Source organism: Ornithorhynchus anatinus, chromosome 1 (assembly GCF_004115215.2).
Source record: "Ornithorhynchus anatinus isolate Pmale09 chromosome 1, mOrnAna1.pri.v4, whole genome shotgun sequence".
Taxonomy (NCBI): domain Eukaryota; kingdom Metazoa; phylum Chordata; class Mammalia; order Monotremata; family Ornithorhynchidae; genus Ornithorhynchus; species Ornithorhynchus anatinus.
The window spans coordinates 81,896,627-81,918,918 of record NC_041728.1 but is presented as its reverse complement, the minus strand read 5'-3'; the positions used below and the strand labels follow the sequence as shown (position 1 = coordinate 81,918,918).

Below are 22,292 nucleotides of genomic sequence, written 5' to 3'. Positions count from 1 at the left end.
CTTGATGATAAATCTTGATGATCTTGTTTTTGTTTTGTTCTGTTTTGCTTTGCTGTCTGTCTCCCCTGGTTAATGCTGGTATTTGTTAAGCACTTACTATGTGCAGAACACTGTTCTAAGCACTGGGGCAGATACAGGGTAATCAGTTTGTCCCACGTGAGGCTCACAGATAATCCCCATTTTACAGATGAGGTAACTGAGGCACAGAGAAGTTAAGTGACTCGCCCACAGTCACCCAGCTGACAAGTGGTAGAGCCGGGAGTCGAACCCATGACATCTGATTCCGAAGCCCACGCTCTTTTCACTGAGCCACACTGCTTCTCCTAGACTGTGAGCCTGTCATTGGGCAGGGATTGTCTCTTTCTGTTCCCGAATTGTACATTCCAAGCATTTAGTACAATGCTCTACACATAGTAAGCCCTCAATAAATGCTATTGAATAAATGAATAAATTGCTTTATCATTTTTCATGGCTGACTACTGACTTCCTCAAATATCACAAGACTTTTCATGCTAGTAGATTTCCTATCTTTGTAGGTCTTATCTTTGAAAAGATTCTTATATATGCATTGTGACTTCATAGTCAAAGAAGATGCCACGGATAGGGAAGTTCACCTATATGGCTAAAAAGGCCAAGGTAGGATCCACTATCCCAGCCACAGTGGACACCAAAGAAGTTGTTCCCCCCCATCTTGTTTTCTTCTACTTAATCTTTGTAGAACTTGGTCCTGTTTTCCTTTTGTACTCCTTAACTCTGAAGCTTTTGCTCAAAGAGAGTCACTTTCTTGAAGGCATTCTGCCATACAGGTCTGTCCTCAGCAATTGACTCCAAGTTTTCATTTGGGCTACAGCTTTGTTTGAGACTTGCTTCACTGGATCCTTAAAACACTTCCCCTGATCTTTCTTTCCGTTTCCCAATTTCAACTCTCCTTAGAGCAGTTGTATTGGTATCCTGCTATTGCTCATTACCCTCTCTTGTCTCACTCAGCACAGCTGTAGTCAATGTTAGGAGACTGACTACAGTCCAGAAGGTCATTGCCATTCAATATTGAGTATGGCCCCTAAGCGACTCTGGCAGAACTCGTCCAAGAGCCAGCTGTGGCACCTATATGTGGTCCAGGTCATAGATGGACAATGCTGCAGCTCTGTAGACTGTTTGGTCTAAGTTTGCTGCTGTCACACTCTGACAACCTCTTTGGTACACTGGTTTCTTAATTCTGTTTTCTCTTTCTCTATCATTGATCAATGTGCTGCTTAGGTATCTAGAGCCTTTTTGTACGCCTGATATGCGATTTTACACATTTTCTGGGCTAGAGAGAGTAAAAGGTGTTATTGAAGAGCCAAGGCAATTCTTCCAGCTATCCCATGAGCACGATAGTATTAGTTATACTAATTATATATTAAATATAAATATATTAGCTATATATTAGTTATTAGTTAAACTGGACTACCCTGGGGTTTTCCTAGACTGTAAGCTCATTTTGGGCAGGGAACTTTCTACTAACTCTATTTCATTGTACTCTCCCAAGACTTTAATACAGTGCTTTGCACACCGTAAGTGCACAATAAATACCATTGATGATGATGATGTGATGATGATTGCTCTTCCTTTCTTCACAGTTACCTGTGGATAGCCCATGAGGCTCAGTCTGGGTCTCTATTCAGTGAACTATTTGGAAAGTTCACTTATCACTTCTTTGCACATACCTCCCAAATCTACAACTCCAGCCCCACCATCTCATCTGCTTTAAAATCTCATATCTCTCTCTGCCTCTCGGACTCTTCCATCTGGATGACTGGTGGTACCTTAAATCCATATATGTCAACAGCTGAGGTTCTTACCTTCCTTTCCAAACTTTCTCCTCTTTATAACTTCCCGTTACTATGAATGATGCCGCCATCAGTCAGTCAATCGTATTTATTGAGTGATTACTGTGTGTAGAACACTGTACTAAGCACACAGCAGAGTAACATGTAGCAATATAAGAGGCATATTCCCTGACTACAATGAGCTTACACCTACCTTTCCCAAAAGCTCAGACATTATGTCACTTTGAACTCCATCATTCCCTGTCTACAGCTGATGTTCTAAATTCTGACAGCTCATCTTGAATATTATGTAGATGCTACCCCTTCCTCTCCATCCTCCACCCTAATTGAAGCCATCTGAATTCCTATATCAGTCTAATTACTGGTCTCCAAGGCTCAGCCCTCCTACCTTCTTCAGACTATCAAATAAAAAGCAATATTTTATATACAGTTCCATACACATACTCCATTCAGAACACATCACTCTCTCCTCAAAAGCCAACTGCACCCATAAAACAAAGACTGGTTAAATACTAGCTACAACAGTCTCACTTTTATCTATTCACTCTCCTTTCCCTTCTATTTTTTGCTTACTTTCTGTGCTCTTCCTCTGTTAAATTCTAACCACAATTCATCTGCACCTGTCCATCTCATATTAATCACACCACAATTATCATTATTATTATTATTATTAGCTCATGCCTATCTCCACTTTCTTCCACTTCAACTCCACCAAATCATAAAAAACCCCATCTCAAAAGTCCTCCTCCAAACAGTAATCCCTTACTAGTCCCTCATCTATCAGGTCACCTTAATAATAATAATAATAATGGTATTTGTTAAGTGCTTACTATGTGCCAGGCACTGTACTAGGCACTGGAATGTACACAAGCAAATCGAGTTGGACACAATCCCTGTCCCACGTGGGGCTTACAGTCTCAACCCCCATTTTACAGATGAGGTAACGGAGGCACAAAGAAGTGAAGTGACTTGCTCACAAGTGAGAAGCAGTGTTGCAGAGTGGATAGTCAAACCTGATTTGCTTGTATCCACCCCAGCACTTACTTCAGTCTCTGTGGAGGAGCTGGAATTAGAAGCCATGACCTTCTGACCCCCAGACTTCCTTAGCACTCAGTTTTTAAGTGCCCTAGCAGGGGATCATGTCTACCAATTCTATTGTACTGCACTTTCCCAAGTGCTTACTACAATGCTCTGTATATAGTAAGTGCTTAATATCTAAATATGTTTGTGTTTTATAATCCATACCTATTCTTCTACTCAGTAGGGAAATATTTTTGAAGTTGGGCAAATTTGTGTCACATCTCCTCGAGAACAGTAACCATGTCCTTTTCTTCTTTTGCATACACAGTGTTCTGCAAAGGTAGATGTTTAATAAATGCCAGTGATGATGGTGATGAAGAGCACCAAACAGCTTGGGAGGGCAAAAAAGTCAACAATAATAATGAAAGTGATGGTATTTGTTAAGCATTTACTATCTTCCAGGTGCTATACTAAACAATGGGCTGGAGACAAATTGAGTAGGAGATGGTCCCTGTTCCACGTGGAGCTCAAAGTCTCAATCCCCATTTTATAGATGAGGTAACTGAGGCACAAGAAGTGTCATCACCTGCCCAAGGTCACACAGCAGACAAGTGGTGGATTAGAAACCATGACCTTTTGACTCCTAGGCCCATGTTCAATTCACTATGCCATGCTGATACTCAGCTCTGACCCAGCACACATGTTTCATTTGTATTTTAGCTAGAACAAGGCTAGGGAATTAGGGAACATTCTTATGAAAATGTGAGCCGCTTAGGCAGGGTGTGCCAAAACTATTTGTGAGCATTCATGCAAGTGAATGCCACAAAATGAGTGTTCCTTAATGCAAGGTTCCACAAGAAAACAACCATCACATTAAAAGAGAACTAAATGTAGCAATTTTTTCTTCCCTTTTCTACTGGCTTGATCTTACAAGCTTTTTTGTTTTGTTCTTTTATCTCACCATTCCTCTATCTAAAACAGTTCTTTCATGATGAAAACATCCACTGATTTCCAGATACTGGTTTGTATGGTAAGTTCTGCAAAGAATAGGATTCTCTCCTTAAAGTGATATAATCTGGAGGAAGGCACATTAGTTGTTCACTGCCCAACAGGTTTCTGTCCAATAACAAATTGCACCCTACCGACAGCCAGCCATTTTGCAATGTTTGTCTGTCAGAAGAGAACTGAGTGATAGAATGCAGCTGGTTCACAATCACCAATTCTGGGAAAACCACTCAAGTGTCTATCTTCCTGACTGAGGGAATTTCTATCTATATAATGTAACCTACAACACAGTTTACTCTTGTCTGTCAAAGTTTTACCAAGACAGTGAAATAGTGCTCAATACTGTTGCATCAGGGTATATAGGTAAGTTTGTTTTAGGTGAAACACAATAACCATGCCACCAAGTCCAAGCTTATTTAATGGGTTAATTTAGAACTGTTACAGCTTTTGTTTATGGACAGGTAAAATTCTAGTGATTCCCCCACGTAAACACTGAACTTTCCAAGCAGGTACAAAGTCAGGCTCAATAATTTATGGATGAGGGAAATAGTGAGTTTCTGGCACTAGGTCAGAAGGATGAAAACTACCTGATTTATCTGAGACAGACATGGAAGTGGATGAAGGAAGCAAGAGGATTTTCATCCAAAGCCAAAGAATCCAAGATCCAACGTGCTTCATCTCTCCTTGAACTCATGTGAACAGGTGGCAACAAATCTGTAACAGAGAAAATACGATTTAAAACAATTACCTCTAATCTCCACTCATCCCCCTCAAATGAGAGTCAGTACAAAGAAGGTCTCAGTCAAAGAAAACTATGGCAGAATGCATCTTCATTTGCATTAAAGAGCTTTGATGAAGTTTTCAGATTAGTTTGAAACGCCCCCATGGACTAGGTGATATTTACACTTTGTTTTCTCCAAAGTGTTCTTTTTAGCTGTGTGACCAATACATTTGCAGGAACACTGCCAGATAGGGTTTAAAAAGTATAATTATCATTTTATTAATGAAGGGAAGTAACTTTTTTCCTCTGATTTTCAGTTTAGCTGTTCAGCCTTAAGATGTCCATCACTTGGCTCCAGAATGACTGCTCAGAGAGTCATCAGTGCTGATACATGGGGAAAAAAAGTTTTATTGAAAAGGAAAGATAAGTAAAAGATGACATTTTCCTGTTTCCCCTATACAAGTTTCTTTTTAAGAGTGAGAAACAGCTGGCTTTGTGTCACTGACACATCAGCAAGCTTTTCTAGAAAAATGATTTCTAAGTGCATTTCTCTACAGATTTTGTAAATTCAACCATTGAAATGCAAAAGGAAAAGATTGTTCAAAATGGTCTTTCCAGTAACAGTGGTATAATGGAAATAAATTAAAGCAAAAAAGTATCCTAGTTTCCACCAGAGCATCTGGCCCCAAAATTTAAACTTTGTGATTATATTTTATGCTTAATATTTTGATCCATTGTTCTATCACTGAAAGTATGGGTAGGTGGTTTGCTAACAGCAAAATTAGTATCATATTATTCTGTTACATAAAAGTCCAGATTCTTTTACAAAGTTCAGATCAAGGAATTGCAACTGCAAAATTCATCAAACCTGATTGCTCTGAGAAAGGTATTACTACTACAAAACCGATGTTGAATTTGATCAAAGCTAATCAAAAGGTCACTTAATGTGCCTACTGTTGTAATTTCATTTGTCTTCTACATTTAAGAAGACCTTTGGATAACAGATGTCCATAATTTTATAGACACTTGTCAGCCTTCTTCTCTCTGAGTAACACTGCTTAAGTGAGTGATTTGAGGTTATGAAGATCTGTGCAAAAATATCTACGTTTACTTGTCAATTTTAGTTTATTAGAACTCCAGCCAGTTCCACTGGCATTGCATATAAGGTACAAGAAAAAATGCAGAGGAAACACACTTACATTTTGCTATTCACTGCCTATGTACAGTTTACTGCATCATCATCACTGGTATTTATTGAACACCTGTTATGTGCAGAGCACTGTACTAAGCACTTGGGAAAGTACACTACAGCAAAGTTGGCAGACACATTTCCTGGTATAAGTGTATACCTTATAAGCTTATATCTTGCTGATGTCTTGGGAGATTCTCCTTCCTCCCTCTACTAGATTGTAAACTTCTCAAGCGCAAGGGATTATGTCTACTAACTGTAGTGTATCTTCCCAGGCACTTAGTACAGCACTTGGCTACAATAAGCTCTCAATAAATGCAACTGATTGGTTAGATATATGGGAACAAGCATCCATGCCATTTATGCATTCTATACTGCCTGAAAATTATTTCTGTGTACTCTTGTCACTCCTTCTCTTGTCTTTTATGTATTACACACTTAAATATATTTGAACTTGTCCTATTTCCCTTTCACAGGCACCAGATATTGGGCTTGACCGTAGAATTTGTTTCTTTCATCAATGAAACTCATCTGAGACCTAGAGTAATGATTAATTAGTGAAACACAAAAGGCCTCTTACCTCTGAAACAGCCTGAGGCTGAAACTTGAAAAAAAGGTGGAACAGGGCCAAATATGTTGGAAATGTTACATTCATGCACTTGGAACTCAAACCTGTGACCAAATTCAATAAAACTTTCTGTTCCACCTCAGATACAGTATGTACTTGAGTTGCTCCCCTCCCACTTAGAGAACCACAAATGTGAGTTGCTCTTTTCCCCCTTGCATTATCCCACATTACTGAGAAAAAAATGAAGTAATCATCATCCCTGAACCAACCCATGTATAAAATCCCTTCCTATGTCAATATAGCTTAACATTAGCAGTATTGGTCTCATGGAAAGAGCAGTGGCCTGGGAGTCAGAGGACCATCCCAGCCTGTACACCCTACTCCTCTGGTGCTAACCTTCTCACTGTGCCTCGATCTCACCTGTTTTACCATCTACCCCTGGCCCGTGTCCTCTCTAGCCTGGAATGTCCTCTCTCCTCAAATCTGCCTAACAATCACTCTTTCCCCCTTCAAAACCCTACTGAAGGCTCACCTCCTCCAAGATGCCTTCCCAGACTAAACTCCCCTTTTCCTCAGCTCCCCCTCCCTCCCGCATCACCTCGACTCACTCCCTTGGCTCTTCCTCCCCTCTCCCCGCTCCACAGCACTTTTGTATATTTTTATATTCCTATAATTCTATTTATTTATATTGATGCCTGTTTACTTGTTTTGATTGTACACTCCAAGCGCTTAGTACAGTGCTCTGCACATAGTAAGTGCTCAATAAATACTATTGAATTGAATGAATGAATAAATGAATGTCTGTCTTCCTCCTTCTCGACGGTAAGCCCGCTATGGGCAGGGATTGTCTCTACTGCTGAAATGTACTTTCCACAGGCTTAGTATAGTGCTCTGCACACAGTAAGTGCTCAATAAATATGATTGAATGAATGAATTAATGAACGAATTAATAATCCTGGCTTCATCAAGTACCTGCTGTGTAATTTTGGGCGAGTTACTTAAGTTTCCTGTGCCTCAGTTATCACATCTGTAAAATAGGGATTAAGACCGTGAACCCTGTTTGGGCCAGGGACTGTATCCAATTTGATAATGTCATATCTATCCCAACATTTAGTACAATGCCTGGCACATAGTAAGCAGTTTACAAATACAAAAAAAAATGAAAATACAGTATGCTTGTATGCATAAATAGGTACATCTATATGTACATATCTGTCTTTTGTATTCAAAGATCATAACATTGACAGTGAAATTTTGTCCGTTACTGCCAATGTGACAAAAGAGGCATGTTAGTTCTACCTCCACAGCATCACTAAAATACATCCTTTCCTCTCCATCTGAAGGGCTACTCTGCTGATCATAACCATTGATCAATTATTGAGTGCTTACTTTGTGCAGAGCACTGTACTAAGCACTTGAGAGAGTACAGTACAACAGAGTTGGTAGATACAGTCTCTGTTCACAAAAAGCTTACGGTTCAGAAAGGGCAACAGACTTTAAAATGAATTATGGATATGTCCTTAAGTGTTGTGGGGCTGAGGGTGGGGTGAGAATCAAGTGCTTAAAGAGGACAGATTCAAATGCATAGGTGATACGGAAGGGAGAGAGAGTAGAGGAAATGAGAGGTTTAGACAGGGGAAGTTCTCTGGAGTAAATAGGATTTTAATAAGGCTTTGAAATGGGGAGAGTGATGGTCTGTCATGTACTGGGGCGTGGGCGTTCAGGCCAGAGGGAGGATGTGGACAAGGGGTCAGCAGCATATCCCACCTAGACTATTGCCATCAGTCTCCTTTCTCATCTTCATACCTGCCTCCTATCTCTTCCAACTTTAGTCCTTATTTCACCCTGATGCCCAGTGCAATTTTCTAAAAAAAGTTCAGTCCAACCTCCTCTGAACCTCCAGTGGTCATCCATCCTCCTCTGCATCAAAAAAAACTTCTTCCCATCAGCTTTAAAGCATCAGTCAATTCTTCTCGTCTCATGCCAAATTGGTCACTGTACCTCAATCTTGTGTATTGCTGCTGACTGCTTGCCCAGAGAAGCAGTATGGCATAGTGGATAGAGCAGGGGCCTCAGAGTCAGAAGGTCATGGGTTTTAATCCTGGCCCTGCCACTGGACCTTGGGCAAGTCACTTCACTTCTCTGGGCCTCAGTTATCTTATCTGTAAAATGGAGAATGAGACTGTGAGCCCCATGTGGGACACGGACTATGTCCAACCTGATTTCCTTGTATCCACCTCAGTGTTTAGTACAGTGCCTGGCACATAGTAAGTGGTTAAAAAATACCATAATTATTATTATGTTCTCCCTCTGACCTCTCTCCCCTCTCATATATGACAGACCATCACTCTCCCCATCTTCAAAACCTTATTTAAAATCACTTCTCCAGGAGACCTTCCCTGACTAAGTCCTTATTTCCCCTACTCCCTTTCCCTTCTTCATTGCATAAGCACTAAAAGTGCTTGATATTCACCCTACAGATCTTAGGTACATATTCATAATTTATTTTAAATGTCTGTCACCTCTATACTGCAAGATCCTTTTGGACAGGAAGCTTATCTACCACTCCTGTGTGTTCTCTCCCAAGATCTTTGCACACTGAGTTGCAAACAGAGCTCAATAAATACCTTTGATTGACTAACACCACCTATTCTTTAGGACTGTCTCTGATAATAGCCCCTCAATCTGTGATCCACTGTCAACTCATTCTTACAAGTATTGATTTTGATGTATAAAATGAAGCTGATTATATTAGCGCCCTCTTGTTTCTCCTGTACAGCTGCAAATTCCTTCAGAGAAGAGTTCATCTATCCTCAGCAATATACCCCAAACACCGATTACATTGAAAGCACTGAGAAAACCTTGCAGACTAAGTCAGGTTCAATCAGCAGCGTGGCTCAGTAGAAAGAGCCCAGGCTTGGGAGTCAGAGGTCATGGGTTCGAATGCCGGCTCTGCCACTTGTCAGCTATGTGACTGGGCAAGTCACTTCTCTGTGCCTCAGTTCCCTCACCTGTAAAATGGGGATTAAGACTGCGAGCCTCATGTGGGACAATCTGATTACCCTGTATCTACCCCAGCGCTTAGAACAGTGCTCTGCACATAGTAAGCGCTTAACAAATACCAACATTATTATTATTATTACACTAACGCTGCTTCCTTTAGTTTCCATGCAACTTTCTCCCCATGCCTTGCCGTAGAACCAGATGCTACTTATCCTCTCTCTGTTGGGCTTCCTTTCTCTCCGTCTGGCTTCCTTTCTCTCTGTCCGTCTTTCTGTGAAAACCATGGAAGCCCTCTAAACTGTGAGCTCATTGTGGGCAGGGAATGTGTTTGATGTTATAGTATACTCTCCCAAGTGCTTAGTACCGTGCTTTGCACACAGTAAGCACTCAATAAATACGATTGATAATAATTATATCATCATAACAATCATAACAGTAAACACTCAGCTAATATTATTATTTGTAATAATAATAAATCTCACATTTTAAAACTGTCCAGAGGAGCTCTTCGCGGGGCTGGGCATGCTCCGTTGCCAAAGGAGGTCTATACTGCTATTTAAAAAGCTTTAGGCCATCCCCCCTGCATTTTTCACCCCCAGTTTCTCTGCAGTTGTGGATCTTGGCGCTTCTTCCTTCATCCTAGGCACTCATCTGTCATGGGCTGCCCGCCGCACACTCCCTGCCCCTTCACTGCCCCTAGCCCGGGGACCAAGTTCCAGTGGCCCAGCAGCCAGCCAGCCAGCCAGCCAGCCAGCCAGCCAGCCAGTCAGCTAGCCAGCCAGCCAGCCAGCCAGCCAGCCAGCCAGCTAGTCAGCTAGCCAGCTAGCCAGCCAGCTAGCCAACCAGCCGGCTAGCCAGCCAGGCGGCCAGCCAGCCAGTCGGCTAGCCAGCTAGCCAGCCAGCCAGCCAGCCAGCTAGCCAGCTAGCCAGCCAGCCAGCTAGCCAGCCAGCCAGTGTTTGTGGGTCTCCTTGCCACCCCGGATCTTCCAGCGGGCACAGGGGCGAGCGTGCCAGGTTGGAACAGATGTCAAGTGAGCGCCCGGCCCGGGTCGGCCCTCGGGGGTGGGCGCCGGGAGTGGGCAGCGGGGGTGGGCACCGGGGGTGGGTCCCCGGGATTGGGCACCGGGAGTGGGTCTCCGGGGGTGGACACTGGGGGTGGGTCACCGGGAGTGGGCATCGGGGATGGGTCCCAGGGAGTGGGCGCCAGGAGTGGGTCTCCGGGGGTGGGGACCGGGGGTGGGTCCCCTAGAGTGGGCACTGGGGGTGGGTCCCCTGGAATGGGCATCGGAGGTGGGCACGGGGGGTGAGTCCCCGGAGGTAATCGGGGGGGCTGTCCCCGGGAGTGGGCACCGGGGGTGTGTAGCGGGGGTGGGTCCCCTGGACGGACACGGGGGTGGGTGCCCTGGAATGGGCACCGGAGGTGGGCACGGGAGAGGGGGTCCCCTGGAGTGGGCACCGGGGGGGGGCACCGGGGGTAGGTCTCCGGGGGCGGGTCCCCTGGAATGGGCACCGGAGGGGTCCCATCCGGAGGTGGGCACGGGGGGGGGGTGAGTCCCCGGAGCTGAGCACGGGGGGGGGGGGTTTGTCCCCGGGGATGGGCACCGGGGGTGGATCCCCTGGAGTGGGCACCGGGGGGCGGCGCGCATTGCAGAGCTCCTTGGCTCCCCGGGGGTCCCCGATTAGGGCCCTGCCGGGGTCTCCCGAAGGCAACAAGACTTTGGGAAACTTTGGGGGATGAGGGGGGATGGGGAGGGGGCACCTGGGCCAGGTGAGGAGGGCTGCAGGTAAGCCTCGGGGGAGCCGGGCACCAGCACCCGGCCGGCAGTGTGACTTCTTGGGCGTCCCACGGCTGCCCTCCCTTCCACCCTCCTCTTCTGACTCTGCGGTAAAATCATTCCTTCACCCCATCGAGTTTATTGAGCGCCTGCTGTGCGCCGAGCACTGCACTGAGCGTTGAGGAAAGACCAATCCGAGAACCCGAGGGAAGCCCAGAAGCCATTAGAAAAGTGGGCAGGGATGGTCTCTATCTGTCGGCCAATTGCCCCTTCCAAGCGCTTAGCACAGTGCTCTGCACAGAGTAAGCGCTCAGTAAATACGACTGAATGAATGAATGCATAACTGAATTAAAAGAAGACCGCTGTCTGTGCATGGGGAGGACCGGTTCGCCTCCCTAGTTTCGATCAATTCAGCAATCGATCGATCGTAGTTATTGGGCGCTTACTGTGGGCAGAGCGATCAATCGGTGGTACTTATTGTGCGCCCTACTCGACCTCTGTTAGCAACCGTCTGGTCATTTCCAGCCCCTAATCTTCTATCGCCAGCCGTGGGCCACCGGAGCACAGAAGATTTGAGATCGTACAACAGCGCTCACATCGGGTCAGCGTTGTGCCCCACAGTGTATATCACTCTCACCACCAGTTCCTCTACTCACAGCAGAACATAAAATCCCAGGCTCAAGCACTGACCCAAATAGCTGAACTCTGAAATGTAACAATCTCAGGCACAAGCACTGACCCAAAGAGCTGAAATGTACAATCTGCCCGGATTTCCCTCTACTTGCCTCGTAGTCAGGATTAGGAATTCTGTCCTCTTCAATCCAGAGGGAACTATGAAATAAGGCAAATAGGGATGCCTTCTTAGGCACGTATGATTGTTGCACAGTAAAAAGATTAGAAAGAAACAGAGGCCGGTATGGCCGGGTTATGCATACAGGACACATGTGGGAAAACAATCAATTCTAAATGCGAAGAGCTTACCTTTAATTTCTATGTATTAAGTCCCTCAGACGGCCGGGAGAGATCAGAACCAAGCTGCTGTAGTGGTGAGGAGTTGCAGGAGTGAGTCTCCCTAAGAGTGGGAGAGGGGGATGCATCGCTGTCCTTATTAGTCTCACACCGTGTGACCCTCCCACTCGGAACTGAAAACACCGCAAGATAGGAGAGCCACCAATGCACGCACAGGTTTTTTTTTTTTTTTTTTACAAAACCACAGGACTCTCTTCTCGACCGAGAGGGGCACGTTGAAGAAAACTATTTTTTCCTAAGCTCTGTCTCAGCTGAGACTGCAAGCTTGCATGCAGGTGTTGGGAGTGTCCCGCTTCTCCGGTTTATGAAGCAGTGACTGACTACCCACGCATTATATGCGGTTCTCTGGCAGAAATTGGCTTTTAACATTTGGTCAATAAGGATATCATTAATTTTTCATTTGTTATGAAAAAAATTTTTCAACCAACAAGCTGATGTATGAAGCCCAGGACAGATAAGCAATTTCATTGATTTCTTTTTCTAAAACTCATCTTTTAAGAATTGGTATGTTCTTGAAGAGAAGATTGGGCTGCTACTGAGTCTTGCTATTGATTCTCACTTCCAAACTTTTGTCTCGAGGTTTTTTTTTTCCCCTTCGGATCTCATTGTTAAAGAATAACCGAAGGATATGTTAGAATTATTTTTCTATGGGAAAGCATTCAAGAACATCAATTATGTATTGTATTTAGTACATTATTAATGTATTTAGTACTTCATTAATTTCAGTCAGTGAAAAAAGTAGCTTTTTGCTTTAGTTATTCTTTACCATCACATCATTTACATTGTTTAGGAACAGAGAATTTTTATTTAAGAAACTTAATCATTATCATTCTGAAATAATTGGAGAGGACCAAATAAATCAAGTATTCACATTTCCATGGATCCAAAGGAAATTTTAAAAGAAATCATATTGGCAGTTAAGCATTTTAGTAAAAGTTGAAGCATTGGTGAAATGGATGGTAGAATAATAGTTACATAAACCTGTAGGATTTGATTAGCTGTGTAGGAGATAAATTCATATTATTGCCAATCTGATCCCTCGAATAGGTCATAAAATACCAGTATTTTATGGTTGGACTCAACGGAGGTCGGCTAGGCAGGATGCTTAATGAGTCACAGTGGTCTAATGATCATTTGAAAGTCACTATTTATAATCTTGTCTGTCTTGTGGTAAATATTGCTTAATATCAGGACTTTTAATCTAATACTTTTTTTTTTTTACAAAAAAGCTGTAGCTCTAATTAGTTGAACTCTTCAAATCCATTAACTGCTATTTTAAAATGAGACTTTAAAGGTCTAATTCTCTTGATTGTACTTTTATTTTCATTTTACATTTAATGGAATCCACTTAATTGTGGTGAAAGTTAAGAAAAAAAGAAGTCAGAAACTTTCCCATTGGCCTAATTTGTATTTTAATACAAATGAACCAGCATGATTTAATTCTACCTTGGATTTAAGCCCCTTTACAATCTCATTAAGTCTTTAGAAAGTTGTTACAAATAGTTCATAAAAGAAATGAGAGTTTATGTCCATTTACTCATTCAGAATACCCTTTCTTGGAATTCAAGAGCAATTCTCCTTTACCTTCTTTCATGCCCATTTGTTAAGTGTTTACTGTGGTCATATTGGTAACAGTGTTACTGGTCTAAATGCTGGGGTAGACACAAGTTAATCAGGCTGGCTCCAATTCTCATACCACAGTGAAGTAGGAGGGAGAACAGGTATTGAATCCCCATTTTGCAGTTGAGGAAACTGAGGCATAGAGAACCTAACTGACATGCCCAAGGCCCACTTGCCAGAGGTGGTGTTAGAACCCAGGTCCTCTGGCTCCCAGGCCCATGCTTTATCCACTAGCCACACTGCTTTTTTTTTCAGTTATAGAGTTCACGGTTTTCCTAAGTTAACAAATTTAAAGATGTAATGTCTCTGTAAAATAGAATCAGAAATGGTCTATTCCCCAAGTTTTGTCTTTTTTTTAAAATTTTCTTGAAAAAAGATTTAAAATAAGGAGTCTATCCTCTTTCCTAGAAAAATAAGTCACTGTTTCATTAATTTAACTCATTGAAAAAATTAGCTTTTTGCCTTAATTATTCTTTACCATCACATCAGCAAATTAACATTAAAAAATGCATAAGGGACTTCTAGCAGAACTCTAATACTGGTAAAGAACTTTTTACATATCTAATGGCCGATTTACCTATATGCACATATGAGCACTTCAGTCTATGCAAAACAAAGCTAATTATTTTTGCACCATGAAAAGGATATGTTGTATGCTGTAATTTTCAAAGTTGTTCCATTCTTTTAATATACTGAACTTAATGCAGTTTATGGTAATCTTATTAAAATGAACACTGATAATGGATGGCAATCTTGCATTCCTCTTCCCTGTCCTACAACTTTTTCTTATTCCTTTCTATTTTCATGTCCATGCTGATATTTGTAGTCCTTCTTGAATCTTCTTTCTCTTATCTTTAATTTCTATGGTTTCCATTTTTCAGTAAAAGAAACATTAAGCACCATCCCCATCCAACTTCTATCAAAATGAAGGTTCTTCATATGTCAGTGAATTTTCAGGAGATTAATAATAATAATAGTGGTATATGTTAAATGCTTATTAGGCGTCAAGCACTATACTAAACCCTTAGGTAGAAAGAAGATAATCAGGTTGGGCAGAGTTCCTGTTCCTCCTTATGCTCACAGTTTAAATAGGAGGGAGAATAAATATTGAATGCCCATTTTACAGCTGAGGAAACTAAGGCACAGAGAAGTGAATTGACTTACTCAAGGTCACACAGCAAGCAAGTGGCAGAACTTAACATAAGCACTTATCCGATCCCGTCTTGATTACTGTATTAGCCTCCTTGCTGACCTCTCTGCTTCCTGTCTCTTCCCTCTCCAGTCCATCCATCACTCTGCTGCCTGGATCATTTTTCTACATAAACATTCAATCCATGTTTCCTCACTCCTCAAGAACCTTTTAATGGTTGCTCATCAACCTCTGCAGCAAACAAAAACTCCTTACCATCGGCTTTAAATCACTCAATCACCTTGCCCCCTCCTACCTCATGTTGCTGCTCTCCTACTACAACCCAGCCCGCACACTTCACTCCTCTAATGCCCACCTAATTCACCATACCTCCATCTCATCTATCTCGCTGCCGACCTCTTGCCCATATCCTGCCTCTGGCCTGGAATGCCCACCCTCTTCATATCAGACAGACAATTACTCCCCCCTCTTCAAAACCTTATTGAAGGTACATCTCCTCCAAGTGGCCTTCTGTGACCAAGCCCTCATTTCTCTTTTCCATCTCCTTTCTGCATCTCCCTGACTTTCTCCCTTTACTCACCATCCACCACCCCCAAACCCTACAGCACTATACTTATGTGTAATTTATTTCTTTTTATTAATGTCTGTCCCCCGCCTCCTGCTAGACTGTAAGCTCACTGCGGACAGGGAATGTTGTGTTGTATTCTCCCAAGTGCTTAATAGAGTGCTCTGCACACAGTGAGCACAGTGAGCAGTGAACGATTCTCACACACTCTCTTGGGGAGCATATTCACTCCATGGCTTCAACTAGCATATCTAGGAAGATGACTACCATACCTAAACTGGGAAGTGGTGTGGCCTAGTGGAAAGAGCTTGGACCTGGAAATCAGACGACCTCTGTTTGAATTCTGGCTCTTCCACTTGCCTGCTGTGTGACCTTGGGCAAGTAACTTTCCTTCTCTGTGCCTCAAGTTCCTCAAATGTTAAATGGAGATTCAATACCTTTCTCCCTCCTAGTTATACTGGGAGCCACATGTGGGACAGGGATTGTGTCCAACCTGATTCATTTGTATTTACTCCACCGGTTAGAGCAGTGTTTAATACATAGGCGATTAACAAATACCGTAATAATCTATCTCACAAGACCAGATCTTTCTTCTCCACTGCTATCTTGCATTTCTTCCTGACTCCACGGCATCACTACATGTTTATCTTACTGGTACTTCAGTATGCCTATGCCCCATATTGAACTTTTTATCTTCCCTCACAAACCCTCTCCTCTACCTAATTCCCATTACAGTCAAAAATATGACCATTTTCCCCATCTCTCAAGCCAGAGTGGCCTAGTGGGCAGACTACAGGCCTGGGAGACAGAAGAACCTGGGTTCTAATTCCGGGCTTTGCCACTTGTCTGTTCCGTGACCTTGGGCAAGTCACTTCACTTCTCTTGGCCTCAGTTACCTTATCTGTAAAATGGGGATTAAGACCATGAGCACCATTTCAGGCAGAAACTGTATCTACTCCAGCGCCTAGTACAGTGCCAGGACCATAGTAAGCAGGCAACAAATACTCTTTTTAGTATTTTTATTTTTCAAACCCCTCTTTCAGTCTGTTGTACAATCTTGTTGATTCTTCCTCTACAGTATTTCCAGAATCTGCCCTTCTTCTCCATCCAAATGGGCACTGCACTCATCAGGCACATGCCATATCCCAGCTTGGCTAGTGAAACAGTCTTCTGTCACCACCTCTCTCCTCACCACCACACAAATCACCCTAATGCCTTGATTGCTTTAATAAAATACCATTCTGAGCACATCTTCCGTGCCCATTCCACAAAATCCTCCAGTGGTTGGCCATCCCTCTCCACATTAAGCAGAAACTCCTGATTACTGACTTTGAGGCACTCAATCAACTCTCTCCCTCCTATTTTTTTTTCATGGTATTTGTTAAGAACTGATAAACCCTCTCTAAGTCCTCTTTTCTTTTTCTTCCAATCCGTTCTGTGTCGCCCTGACTTGCTCCCTACAGCTCCAGAGCACTTATGTACATATCTTTAATTTTATTTATGTAAATTAATGTCTGTCTCCCCCTCTAAGCTGCAAGCTCATTGTGGGAATATGTTAAATTGTTATGTTGTAGTCTTCCAAGCACTTAGTATAGTGCTCTGCACACAGTAAGTACTCAAAAAATACATTTGACTGAGTGGCATCTGACAGTCCACAACTCCCCCATCTTCAAAGCTTTTCCCCAATCAATTTCTAATTTCATCTTATATTTTCCCTAATTGCCATTTCAGTACTTAAGTACTCACAACCCCACCATAGCAAGTAAGCACATATCTCAATTTCTCTCCCTCCAGCTATGTTTTATTTTATTTTGGTGTCTGTCTCCCCCAGCTAGATTGCAAGTGCCTGAAGGGCAGAGATCATGCAAACTAATTTTATTATACTCTCCCAAACACTTAGTATGGTGCTCTGCAGAATTATGTGCTTGATAAATATTATGACTTGAGAGATTGATAATAATGGAGACATAAGAGGAGCTCGGATAAACTTGGTGTTGTAGAGGTAGTGGCACATGGTTTCAAAAACCAAGTATTTTTCACAGCAGAGTCTTCACTAATGTGGGCTACAGGCTTATTAGGCCGACTCTTGGTCCAGTGGAAATCAATCAGTGGTATTTATGGAGTGATTGCTGTATGCAGACCACTGTACTAAACGCTTGGGAGACTACGATACAACAGAGTTAGTAGACATGTTTCCAGCCCTCAACAAGCTTAGATTTTAGACAGGGAGAATAATTGCGATATTTGTTAAACATTGACTATGTGCCAAACACTGTATTAAGCACTCTACAAGATAATCAGATCCCAAGTGACCTGTAGGAGGGTATGAATTGCCATTTTGCAGATGATGACCTGAGGCACAGAGAAGTTAAATGACTTGCCGAAGGTCACACAGCACGCACGTGGTGAAGTCGAGGTTAGAACTCAGGTACTCTGACTCCCAGGCCCTTGCTCTTTCCACCAGGCCATGCTGCTTCCAAAAGAGCATAACTTTGGGAATTAGTAGTCATGGATTCTAATCCTGGTTTTCCAATTAAGAAGAGGCTTGCTGGGACTAAGCCCTTAGGCGAAGAAGATTTCTGATAGAGGGCATTACATGAGCTCGGTAGGCTCAGCAGAAATCCTAAAAAATACTGGTTATTGAGGGTGGTGAAGATTGACGACTAAGGCAACCACTCACTCCGCTATAATGAGAGGACACAACATCAGCACTATGTTTCAATCCCTTAAGCGAGGCCTACCTACACATTCATTTCACAACAGACTGTACTCCTACCCAAAGCATGGCGTAGTGGATAGAGCACGGGCCTGGGAGTCAGAAAGTCATGGATCTTAATCCCGGCTCTGCCACTTGTCCGCTGTCTGGCCTTGGGCAAATCACTTCACTTCTCTGTGCCTCTGTTCCCTCATCAGTAAAATGGGGATTAAGACTGTGAGCCCCAAGCGGGGCAGGGACTGTGTCCAGCCTGATTTGCTTGTACCCATCCTGGTGCTTCGTATAGTGCCTAACATGTAGTAAGCACTTAACAAATACCACAATTATTATTATTATTACTATTATCATTATTACTTGTCTATCACCAACCCGATTCCTCCAACTCATTCTAAAAACGTGAATCCCTTAAGAACCAGGGACTGTGTAACTATCTTTGTATTTCTTTCCAGTGCTTAGTACAGGGCTTGGCACACAGTATGGGTTAATACTCCCCCGCCTCAACAGGTCCAGAGGGTGTGAATAGTGCTGTGTAAACCAATCACTGTAATCACTACTTTCATGCAGATTGTCCATCCTAATGTCTCAGGATTAAGGCTCACGTGTATTCCATACAGGAAGCTAAACCAAATGTTTAGCACTGGACTTGATTTTCTCTGAATTTATTGCAAAAAAGATTTTCCTACAGGAAAACTCTCCTCCAAAAATGTGCTTGCTTCAGACAGACTTGGCCTTTGTGTCATATGCTGCTTCCTCTGTGGCTTCTGTGGCTAATTCTGGTGGAGATGATTACTCTTCCACTAGTTGTTTTTAAATTCTCTTCCATTCCTAGAAGACATTCTAGCTTGTGAAATGCACCTGGCTTGGAAGTAAGAGAGAAGGATGTCAATGACATGGCTTCCATCACTTAGTTTATATGAACGTCTTTCAGGGATCAGTGTCTCTCCGAAGAAATGTGGTATCAAATATATCTTCGACATATGGATGAAGCAATGATGTCAACCTACATTCCACTCATTCTAGAATCAGGAAAGATGAGAAGTTGATTTTTTAAAGATCACTTTTCATTTGTTTCCATCCAGAATCCACCAAATGAGTGGTAACATAAGGCTCATATTCACATCCTTCTTCCTATTAGCCCGTCTCATTGGAAGGAAGAGGTTAGCTAAACCAGCAAGAAGACTCCAGTGGAAAGAGTTGAGAACAATATCGGACTTTCCATTCCTTGCTTCTCTAAATATTTAGTTTCAAGTGTAATTATTTCTCATTTGGTTTCCCAACCTGGCCAAGTGAATTTTCCTTATTGAAAACTACCAAGTTCCTTGTTTTATTATTTTAAAACAGTAATGTTTTTATTAGGCGTTTGCTTAGAATAAGAGTCACAATCTCTACAATTTTCCACCAGCTATGTATAAATCTTAAGATTCCATAGATACATTTTTTTTTCCCCAAGACCTTTCAATTTAGGATTCTTATCAAGAATGTTAGCCTTCAATTAGTATATTTATGAGAAATTTACAAATCCAAAACTGAGTTTAAACTGTGTCTGTTACATAATATCATGTGAATATGGTTACTAATAACAAATGTGTTATTTGAAGCAGCATGGCTTAGTGGAAAGAGCATGGGCTTGGGAGTCAGAGGTCATGGGTTCTAATCCCAGCTCTGCCACTTGTCAGCTGTGTGACTTTGGGCAAGTCACTTCACTTCTCTGGGCCTCAGTTACCTCATCTGTGAAACGGAGATTAAGACTGTGAACCTCACATAGGACAACTTGATTACCTTGTATCTCCCCCAGCACTTAGAACAGTGCTTGGCATATAATAAGTACTTAACAGGTAGCATTATTATTAAGTGCTGGAGTAGGTAAAATATAAGTAAATAGGACTCTGTCCCTTTCCCACAAGGGGTTAACAGTCTAACCAGGAACCATGTCTCATTCTCCCCTGTGTATTGCGTCCCAATGCTTAGTACAGTGCTTAGTACACAGAAAGCATTTAATAAGTCCTATAACTACTACTACTACTATTATGAAGAGGCAGGACAGGTGATTTAATACCCATTTCAAAGGAAGGAAGATGAAGCACAGAGAAGTTGAGTGATTTTTCCCCAGCTCACCCAGCAGGTAAATGGCGCAGCTGGAATTAGAACAGGTTTCATGGTTCTTTCCACTAGGCCATAGAACAGAAATTCTGAATGTTGAACTGAAACATACTCTAGATGATGTTGCTTTGCATGAGGATAATTTTGGCTGAAAAGGAATATATGACCCATCATCCATTCCTTTCCACATTAAGAACATATATAGACTATCCTTTGGTACAAACAAATATGTAGCCGTTGCTTGTCAGGACTTGCCTTTTCACCTTACCAGCTGCCCTACCTATTAACCTAAAATGAGATTGTCTACTGCTGTCTAATGCTTCTCGGATATATTTCATTACCAAATGTTTGAGGTTGTACGTCAATGCATGCTTTCAGAATTTATTTTATTTATTCTGCTTAGGGTTATTGATTTCAGCTATCCTTACAGCAACAATTTCTTTCTCCTGAAAATAGCTAGGTAATGTGGATGGTGAGGACCACAATGGCTACCGAAGAGGCCTGCTGGTCTTTAGTGCTATAGCACAGCATTGACACTATGCTGAGATCGCTCTGGCCAAAATGGGTTTTCTTATTTTGTGTGCATGTCATTTGTCCTACACCTCTGCCCACCTATTTGCTTATTACATCCAGTGGGAATAAAGGGTGCATTCATTCATTCAGTCGTATTTATTGAGTGTTTACTGTGTGCAGAGCACTATACTAAGCACTTGGGAGAATACAATGTAACAACAGACACATTCCTGCCCACAACAAGCTCACAGTTCTAGAAAGGTGGACAGACATTAATAAAAGTAAAGAGTTAAATAAATAAATAAATAAATTACAGATATATATATGTTGTGGGTTTAGGAGGGAGGATAAATGTAGGAATAAGTAAGAGTGGAGCAGAAAAGAGTGGAAGAAGAGGAGAGGAGGCCTTAGTCAGGGAAGGCTTCTTGAAGGAGATGTGCCTTCAGTAAGGCTTCGAAGTGGGTGAGGGAAATTATCTGTCTAATATGAGGAGGGAGGGCATTCCACCAGGTCACAGGTAGGATGTGGGTGAGAGGTCAGTGACAAGGTAGACAAGATCAAGGTACAGTGAGAAGGTTAGCAGTAGAGGAACGAAATGTTTGGGCTGGGTTGTAGAAGGAGGGTAGCGAGGTGAGGTAGGGGAGGGAAAGGTGATTAAGTGCTTTAAAGCCAAGGGTATACAAGTGATACTGCATGAATTACTAGTACTGTAATCAATTCAGAGGATCTGTATTCTAATTCCAGCTCTGCCACTTGCCTGCTTTGTGACCTTGGGGAAGTCAACTTCTCTGTGCCTCAGTTTCCTCATATGTAAAATGGGGATTCATTATCTGTTCTGCCTGCTACTTAGGCTGGGAGCCTCAAGTGGGAGAAGGACTGTGTCCTACCTGATTTTCTTGAATAATAATAATAATAATAATGTTAGCATTTGTTAAGCGCTTACTTTGTGCCAAGCACTGTTCTAAGCGCTAGGGTAGATACAAGGTAATCAGGTTGTCCCACTTAGGGCTCACAGTCTTCATCCTCATTTTATAGATGAGGTATTGAGGCACAGAAAAGTTAAGTGACTTGCCCAAGTTCATACAGCTGACAAGCGGCAGAGCCGGGATTAGAACTCATGACCTCTGACTCCCAAGCCCGGACTCTTTTCACTAAGCCACGCTGCTTCTCTGTATCTATTTAGTATCTATTTAGTACAGTACTTGGCATATAATAAGAACTGAATATGGCAATTATTATTATTATTGTTGTTATTGTTATCATTATTATTATTATCATTATCTCTGCTTTTCTTAATGCAGGTCCTCAGTCTAGACGTCTTCACGATTGCACTGAGGGTCGTCCATTGTTTATGACAGATGATTCGATCAAAATGAAGGAAAGCCAGTGGAGTACTTTGAAGCTGAATCCCTACCCACTTACTTGGGGATTGCATCCAATGCCCAAGCATGAATACAGTTGGCAAAGAGAGAGAATGAAATTGGTTCTG

The 22,292-nt window shown here is 42.4% G+C and overlaps 1 protein-coding gene across 3 annotated transcripts in view; it reads right to left on the bottom strand.

The window, feature by feature from the left end:
- COL19A1 (collagen type XIX alpha 1 chain) overlaps positions 1-12,242 on the bottom strand; it is a 340,279-nt gene extending 328,037 nt beyond the window's left edge. For 2 of the 3 annotated variants that reach the window (XM_029066939.2, XM_029066941.2), the window contains exons 1-2: positions 12,092-12,241; positions 4,442-4,568 (exon numbers count right to left, since the gene is read on the bottom strand). In XM_029066939.2, coding sequence (XP_028922772.1) covers positions 4,442-4,532 — 91 coding nt within the window. In that variant the 5' untranslated portion in view covers positions 4,533-4,568; positions 12,092-12,241. Of the gene's footprint in view, positions 1-4,441; positions 4,569-12,091 lie in introns of all 3 variants that reach the window. The other variant, XM_029066938.1, reaches the window with a different exon arrangement.
- Between the last annotated feature and the right edge of the window lie 10,050 nt (positions 12,243-22,292).